The sequence below is a fragment of the Cajanus cajan genome, chromosome 2, assembly GCF_000230855.2.
Source record: "Cajanus cajan strain Asha chromosome 2, NIPB_CcT2T_4, whole genome shotgun sequence".
Lineage (NCBI taxonomy): Eukaryota > Viridiplantae > Streptophyta > Magnoliopsida > Fabales > Fabaceae > Cajanus > Cajanus cajan.
Genome location: NC_138518.1, coordinates 72,321,856 through 72,330,981, shown reverse-complemented (window position 1 = coordinate 72,330,981; position 9,126 = coordinate 72,321,856). Strand labels below are relative to the sequence as shown.

At 34.2% G+C, this 9,126-nt stretch overlaps 1 protein-coding gene across 1 annotated transcript; it reads right to left on the bottom strand.

The window, feature by feature from the left end:
* Positions 1–5,434: 5,434 nt before the first annotated feature.
* LOC109799577 (putative inactive receptor kinase At1g48480) lies at positions 5,435–8,542 on the bottom strand. Its single transcript, XM_020360159.3, has 2 exons — positions 6,804–8,542; positions 5,435–6,344 (listed from the first exon to the last, which is right to left on the bottom strand). The coding sequence occupies exons 1-2, from the start codon at positions 8,158–8,160 to the stop codon at positions 5,725–5,727; spliced, it is 1,977 nt and encodes a 658-aa protein (XP_020215748.1). The 5' UTR covers positions 8,161–8,542; the 3' UTR covers positions 5,435–5,724.
* Positions 8,543–9,126: the final 584 nt, after the last annotated feature.

Here is a 9,126-nt window from a genome sequence, read left to right as displayed (position 1 = left end):
CTTCACTCTATTTATACTTATTATTAAAAAAGCATTCCATGCCTCTATGTTTTTTTAAAAAGAAATATAGGAGTAATAAAAAAAGACAATGAAAATTATGAAACAACGAATGGTTAATTAAAAGATAAAGTGATTTGTGGGGTGGGATTTAATTACAAAAAATTTGGTTTACGAAATAATATTAAAATCAGTAATCGCATATAGTCACTTAAAATATTTTTGTTAAAAATAATTATTTTAATTTATATAAGATAAGAAAATAATAGCAAAATATTATGAATAACTTCCGTTTCTGTTCATTCCTAAATCCTAAACACAACTCTTCCCCCCTTTTCCTACAAACTATGATTGATGTATGCTATACAACTATCCCAAACCATGAAACACACCGGATGAAGACAACTATATTTCTATTGGAGATGTAATTCATTAAACGCATATGTGTCTATTTCATTAAGAATAGGCAAAGCTTTATAAATCATTCATTTTCTATTATAAGTAAAACATATTAATATAATGTAATTGTAATACATTAAACAAGACAAACAACAGTAGTATAAATAATTAGTTTACAAGTAAATTAGATTCTTTTTCACTAAGATGATCCCCAGTCAAGAATCGAAAAATAATTTTATTTGAGACCAAGATATAATCGAAGCAAGTCTTGTTTCTCTCAACAAAATATTTTCTATAAATATATTATAAAAGATTCAATTCTTAGTTATGTGTATGGAGAAGACTTTGTTAGGAGAGACAAAATCTATTTAAATAGTCTCTACTACACCTTGAAAGAAATTGGTCTTTATATCTTGAAAAAAATTAGTTTTCAATTATAAGTTATAGATGTCCTTGATGCAAATCAAATGAAAAATATGGAAGTAAATTATATTTAACTAATCTTTTACACATTTAATAAATTGTACAATTAAAAATACAGATTACGTTTAAGTACAACAATTTTCATACTAACCCACCACTTTTTAGATTTTCTTTTACCCAACCCATATTTATAGTCCACACATTATGTAATTTATGCTTTTCCTTTTTTAATGTCAGAGAATGCTAATATAAATGGGCTACAAATGTTTAAGAAACTAATTTACTAATAATATAAAAAAAATATGATAATAATTCAAGCTTTAACAGATCAATTTTGTTATGAAAATTTCAAAAATTAGTGCAATGTTACTTATAATCTTTATATAATATTTAATTTGACTCAATTAAAATAATAATATAATTATAAAAGTATTTTAAAGATAATAGAATGTTAGAAATTAAATAATATTTAATTTGAATTCAAAGATAATAGCATTCATAATAATAATTAATTTAATTTAAATTGCTGACAAGCCTTGTGTAGTTGGGTACAATTCAAGTTGGCTCAAAGAGGAAAGGTCTAGGCCCTCTTTGTTGGGGCCATTACTCCAATCCTGATTAAAATGAGGTTGTGATATGAATTGAAACAACATAAGATTTCAGTTGAAGCATCTAGGAAGTTCATTCTCCATGAGAATTGAGATGGAAGAGAGGGCTCGCAAGCTTCTTGCCAATATTCCTCCTGCTCTTGCAAGTTTTGTACCATGTGAGCAATCCCTCTATCCGATCCACAATTATCCATTATCTAAGCAAAAGCTTCAGCTCTAGAGCACGACAAACAGTGTGCAATTGTTGCTAAAGCAAATTTTATAGTATAGGGATTGGACACACCAGTTCACAGCCAAACTTGCTCAACAAAACCCCATAGACTCCCTAAAAGCCCATGGGCTTCAATAATGTAAATGGGATCGTACCCAATATGCTTCTAGAAACTCCTAGTACCTTCAAATTAAATAGTGTCGTGTGTCACTTCTCGTCTCCATTGCAACATAATGTTTGTCATTGGATTGAAGACATAACATTTGGGTCTGGAGGAGCGTGATTGGATAAGTTGCTCAATATTCATGGAAATTTTAAATTTTTCGTAATAATGTTGGTAAAAGGTCCAACCACGGTGGGCTTCTCCTTGTTCTAGTTTTAACTTGCACCCAATGCCCAAGAATTGTTGAGGAGCTTTGCACCAATGCTACTAATCGGTCCATCATAACTTGGCAAAATTATCAACACAGAGAAAATGATATTTTTTAAAATAAATTAAAATAAATAATTCATGTAGTAAGCAGTTACATGATCAATTACTTAAAGAGGTTAAAAAAAATTGAGATGAAAAATATGTTGAAAGAGAAAAAATGATTTAGATTTATAAGTAAAATAAAAAATGGTAAAATGACCTATATAAAAATAGAGACAATACAGTTATTAAAAGGAATATCTCTTTTATATAATGGTATAAATGGTATAGATAATATTTTTTATGTTTGTCCATGTCTTACTCACTCAAAAAGATGAAAAGATAGGTTTAGTAGTTTAATGGAAGTTGTTCAAACAAATAATGTTGACGATTTTTCCTTTGTGTTAGAAAATGAATATTTATCATATTTATGTTTATCTTTATGCACTAAATACTATTTCAATTTTTACTGAAAATTCAATTCAAGATTCATTTGTGATAGAAAAAAAAGACTAATCACCAATGAAAGATGGAGGCAAACCAATTTTAAGATGAAGAAAAGTGATCAATTTATTTAATAAGATATTATCAAACAAACTTACATTTTTTATCAAGTAAAATAAGCAAACTTTAATTTGGGTCATTTTATTTTTTTTATCCTTAAAAAAATTAATTCATTATTTTTTATTATTGTTATGTGACACTAGTTAACTAATTATGTGTTTAATAAAAGATCAAATGATTATCTTAGATGATCTTTACTAGTGTCTTTAATACTATGTTAGTATATGATACCTCAAAAAAATAAAATATCTCCACAATAATTTGTTTTACAGAAACCAAAATCAAAAGTCACAAGTTTTATAACAACTGAAAAATAGTAATTTCAACATTTGAGTGAATGAAAATAGTAAAAAAAAATTACGAAAACCAAAATAAAAACTCACTTGTTTCAAGTCAAATATGTTTAAGTCAAGTAAAATTATTATGGATAACAAAACTCTCATTTTAAGAACTAAAAATATATTTGATAATGCTAACCTTTTATAAATTTTTAATAATAATTACTTTAAAACAGTATGAAATTCTTATATATATATATATATATATATATATATATATTTCGAATAATTACTTGTTTTAGTTCTTGTAAATAAGAAATGAAACATTTAAAATGAGTATGTATTCAATCCAGTGATTTAAAACTCGGATCGAACCGGCCGGTCAGATCGGTTGAACCGGGAACTGGTGGTCCAGCAAGTCCAAATCTTAAGTTGGATCGGTTATGCAGTCGACCCGTTTCAAACCGAATTGAACCGGTCAATTTTCTGGTTCAACCGGAGAACCGGTGGGTCAAACCGGTTCAACCACTTCTTTTTCTTTTTTCTTTTTTTAAAAATTCTTTAAGGGACCATAAACCACAAAAATAATAATGAAAATTAAATCTCTTAATGGAAGAGCAAGAAGTCTTACTAAATATAAAAATGACTACTTGTTCTAATGTATTTGTTTGTAATATATACAACTTAAATAACTTTTATAGTATATTATTAATTTTAAATTATATATTTAATAATATAATATCTATGTAGATATTACATATATTACTTTGTAATATCAACTGCAAGCATATTATATATGTACATATTATTTATATTTTTAATTTGTATTAATATACAGTTTAACATGTAATTTTTTATGTATTTTTTGCAAAATGAAAACAAATTTTTAAATAAGATAGAAAAATTGAAATTTAAAATAAAATATGAATTTATTAAAATTTATAAGTATAAAATATATTTAATATGAATATTTTTTTAATAAAAATAAATAAAAATCGAGTCATGCAATTCAACTAGTAACACATCGATTCAAATTTTGACCTACTGACCCAGTACCTTAACCAGTTCGATAACCGGTACAGTTTTTAAAACTATGATTCAATCCTAAATAAAATGCACATTAATCTCGACAGAATCATATCTTACAAACAAAGAGTAACTCTAGATTGTAAGTTCTAGAAGACTGCATAGATCATGTCCTGTTCAAGATGTGATACATTGTTACCTTAATAAATTGAATAATTTGGTACTGTCAAGTGTCAATAGAAAAATGATTAAGAAAATAAAGGGCAAAAAATATTTAATTTAAATTGTTTATTTTATTAAAAATACAAATATAATTAATATTTACTTTTTTAATTAGTTAATTAAAAACATTTAGTAGAACTCTTTTGAAATGACCCAGCCAATCTAGGATGATGATATTATTGAAAATTTGTGCCAAGGTTGAAATGGGTGTTCAATTATTTATTTATTTTCAAAAATCTGCTTGGTGCTAATTGCTAAATGCAATCAAGTGGTGTCAATTTTTACAGCAGACATACTACAACGGCCATCGACTTTGAAAGAAGACAGGACAGCAATAACCAAGAGACAAACGCATCCCATGTATGTAGTAATAACATAACATGGTGTGATGCCAATCTTTTCTTTCTCTCGCATCACTTTCTGATTATTTTGTTTCCAACCTTTTATAAAGTGTAGCCCCTCCATATATTAACAAAAAAGATCAGGTGGCCCAAGAGCCAACAAAGTATGGCCATGACTCATAATAACTAGTATGTTTGTATATGTGCACTGTTTCTGGTGCACTGTAGAGTACCTAAGAAAAAGTGCATCTCGATTCCCACGTACGTTTGAACTTTCATCAGTAATACCCGAGTCCTATTCTTTTAAATTTCAAAATCAACATTAAGAAAGGATAAGAAATCATTTAAACCACTCATGCTTAGTCACTCAATGACAAAATTGGCTTGTGGGGACCAATATAGATGACCTTTGATGTATAATCTGTAATATTATAGTGGCCAGAATTTTTCTTAAATTAACTTACTAGATTAAACTTGCTAGCATCATGTCAAATTAATTGCTTTGACTTATTTTAAAACACACCTATGATTTACAGTAAATATCGTAACAATCACATTTTTTGAACACATGCCGTACCCTTTCTTTCTTACCCTTGATTTCATAAAATCACCCACTTCTGACAATTTATCCATACTGTACCTAACAATTTTATCCTTACTGTAAAGACATTCTATTTTGTGTTTTTTTTATACTCATGTGGGAACTAAAATAAATAAATCTTAAACCAACTGGCAAGAGGAGGATGAATTAATCAAAGTTGGTTTGGGGGCATAAATCGCCCATCCTTACGAAGGTGGCGATCACGTTCACAACAAACTTTTTTGGCAGCAATAAAAGAGGGGATACACGCCACCGACGAGACATCGCAACCAACCAACGACAGGGACCATGACATCTCAATTACAAAATTTTAACGCCACAGGGTTTCAACAAAAGAAATAAGAAAAAGGGATGTTAAAGCAAAAATAATAATTACAATCAACCAGAATCCAACAACAATAACTAATGGAACAGATATCCACTCCCCCAATGTATTAATTGGGAAGAAAAAGGGGGAGATGGCACAATGGAGATTTGAGGAGAAAAAGAAGGAAGAAATTCAAAAGTTTGGTGCCAAAGAAATTTGGGGCCCAAGCTACAGAATACAACCAACATACGCACAGGATTTAGCAAGTAAAATATGGTGTCGGACTCTGACAAAGCAGAGTCCAGAGGAAACTCAGGGAGAAGAAGATACATCTTCTATAGTAGTATATCATTGGTGGGATCATGTTGGATTTGGTCCTGGTCCTCTTTCAAGCTAGACCTTCGCAACTCTTCTATGCTCCTTACCACTTCAGACATTGATGGGCGCTTGTCAGGGTATTGTGCTGCACAATCAACTGCAAGTTGCAACAACTGAACCATCTCCTCTTCCACATTCTGATACCTAAGGAGCTCAAGATCAAAGACCTCAGAAGTCCACTCTTCTCTAACCACTGATTGAACCCATCTTGGAAGGTCTACTCCCTCCTCGTTGAGGAGAGCATGGGTAGGTGCCTTCCCAGTCAGAAGTTCCAAGAGCAATACGCCAAAGCTGTACACATCTGCCTTCTGAGATACCTTGCGAGGATCCGTCACCTCGGGCGCACGGTAGCCGGCAACACGGTTGGGGGTAGAGGAGGGGCCAACAAGGTGTGCAAGGCCAAAGTCAGATACTCTGGCATCATATGATTTGGTTAAGAGGATGTTGGATGACTTAATATTTCCATGAGAAACATTAGGCCCTCGTGAATGTAGGTACTCAATGCCACGGGCAGCACCAAGCGCAATGCCTGATCTCACTTCCCAATTCAGTGGTGTCCTACCCGCCCCTTTATTTCCTGTAATCAAATAAAGATCACAAACATCATCGTACCACTGTTGGTGCTAAGCTAACGAATGAGGCTTTGCCTAAGGCGACACAGTTCCAAATTGATGAAATAAACCGTGCCAAATTTCAAGTTGAAAATAGTATAACTCAATCATCCCCATTTACTAATATTTGTCTAAGCCTGACAATAGCAGGAGATGTACAACAATTCTGACAAATGACCATCTTTGTGATCCAATCTGGACCTAAAAGTCATGATGCAAACAAACCCCATATGGGATAGAACACTAAACAAGTGCATTTAAGATTGTAATTGCTAAAGCATGCCACAGATGCAGAGTGGTGAATAATCATTCACATAGCCATGATAATAGAAAGTGAATTCCAGCAAGTAATGATAGTCCAAGAAAGGACCCAAATTGAGTGAAAAACAAGCAGAAAACTTAAAAGAAGAGAGAGAGAAACTGACCATGCAAGAGTGCAGACAAGCTTCCCATGGGCATGTAATCATAGACAAGAAGCTTCTCATCCCTGCTGAAATAGTAAGCCCTCAGAGGAACCAAACTCTGGTGATCCATCGCTCCCACAGTCTCAATCTTCTCCTTAAACTCCTTCTCCGAAATCGTCACATCCTTCAACCTCTTCACAGCCACCACCGGCCCCGCCTCCAGAACCGCCTTGTACGCCGTCCCGAACGTCCCCTTCCCCAACACCTCCGCCGAAGCCCTCAGCAAATCCTCCAAATCAAACGCCCGAGCCGCATTCCCGAAAAATACCAGCTTCTTGGCCCCAGCACCGCCGTTCCCTTCCGCCGCCGCCACCGCCGCCACAGCCACCGCAGAGTTGCCATTCCCATGGCCGTTGGCGCGACCACCGCTCTCGACATCCGAAACGCCCTTATCAGCAACAACCTCCCCCTCGGGGTCGGGAATTTTGACCGCAGCAATGTCGACCGCGCTGGTCTTCTTGCCGGTCTTGCCCTTGCAAAGGAAAATGAAGAGGAAGAGCAGCAACAGAAGAAAGACGACCGATCCGATAACTATCCCCGCAATGGCGCCAGCGGACAACTTTGTGTGGTTGTTGTTATTGTTATTGTTCCCGGCGTTGTTGTCGACGGAGATAGGATCGGCAACATCGGCGGGGCAGAGAGAGAGGGGCTTCCCACAGAGAGAGTTACCGAGGAAAGAGTCCTGGGGGAATGTGTGAAGCTTAAGAGGGACAGAGCCGTTGAGGATGTTGTTGGAGACATTGAACTGGTCGAGGGAGAGTTTGGCTAACTCGGGGATTGGGCCTGAGAGGCGGTTGCTTTCGAGAAAGAGGGTTTTCAAGCGGGTGAGGTTGTTGAAGGCGGTCGGAAATGGGCCGGAGAAGTTGTTGAAGCCCATGTTGAGTCGGACGAGGTGAGGTAAGTGAAAGAGAAAGGATGGGATTTGGCCGCTGAGGAGGTTGCGCTGTATGTAGAGGTTCCGGAGGTCCACGCAGGAGCCCAGATCTGAAGGGAGGGACCCTCTCAGAGCGTTGAACCGGAGGCTCAGGGTGCGGAGGTGGCTCAGATTCCCGAATATTCCGTTGGGGATTTCCCCCGAGAGAGCCACGCCGGGGAGATGCAGCTCCACCACGTGGTCGTGCTCGCATTGGACCCCCGCCCACGTGCAGGGGCTCTCCCGCGTGGCGTTCCAGAAGAGGGTCCGCCCTCCCACTGCCGAGCGTAGCGCCAGCAATGCTGCTCTCTCCGACGCCAGATCTGCTTCTGCGACCATCACCATCATCAGTGCCAGTGCCAGTGCCAGTGCCACAACCACCACCGTCTGCTTCTGAGCCACCATTGCTCTCTCTTCCTCTGTCCTCTAATCTAGACTCATAACATAACCCAGAAAACGAAAACAACCCTAACCACTTCCCTGCTTAATCTTATATGTTATATCTAAAGTCACTAGTCAACTCATGACTCATCCACTCTTTCTTTTTCTTACCTTTGTCTTTTCCTTTGCCTCCCCGCTAATTAACCTCCTTCCTTCTACTTCTAACTTCTAACTTCTAACTAACATCACATTATTCTTTATATTATTACATTACATCTACTAACTATTTACTAATCTTCTTCACTTACTATCACTTTAACACTTCAATTATATCCTCCTCAAACATGCCTATATAACTCTAAACTAAAGCTTCTTATATTTAGAGGCTTCTTAGCAGGAAAACCAATTATGTCAGATTCTCCTTCACTTCACTTGTGTCTATGTGACTGACATTGTTTAGTACTAAACTGAAATAGTAAGTCACCATGTGGCGCTAGCCATTTTACGAAATTCTAGTAAAGAACTTCAAATATGTGTCATTATGAGAATGAATGTTTCACTATTTAAATTATATATAATATCGACTTAAATATATTTAAATTTATGTGAGTGTATATATAATTTGAAAAAAATTATTTTTAATAACTTTAAAAGAAATAATAAAAAAATTATTAAATCAAATAAATTTATCATATCAAACAATTTTAATAATTTTATTTATTAATAAATATCATAAATTTAAATATATTATTTAAATTCAATAACATAAATAAGAATATATGAGAGGTTATGTTAGAAAAATGTTACTTAGAGTATATAAAACTAAAATTGAATATTTATTAAATAAATTATATTAATTTTATTTTTTATTATTCAAATCTTATTATTTATGTCTTATAAAGAAAATATTTATATTATTTTTTATCATATTATCCTTTCAAATCTCACAAAATCCTTTAAAATTTTATAAATATTTATGATATAAATTTA

Bases quoted from the DNA above. Each gene is read 5' to 3' on its own strand.
- LOC109799577 (XM_020360159.3), bottom strand. From the start codon at position 8,160: ATGGTGGCTCAGAAGCAGACGGTGGTGGTTGTGGCACTGGCACTGGCA. The intron at 6,345-6,803 runs GTCAGTTTCTCT...ATTTGATTACAG, and splicing joins CTTGTCTGCACTCTTGCATG to GAAATAAAGGGGCGGGTAGG.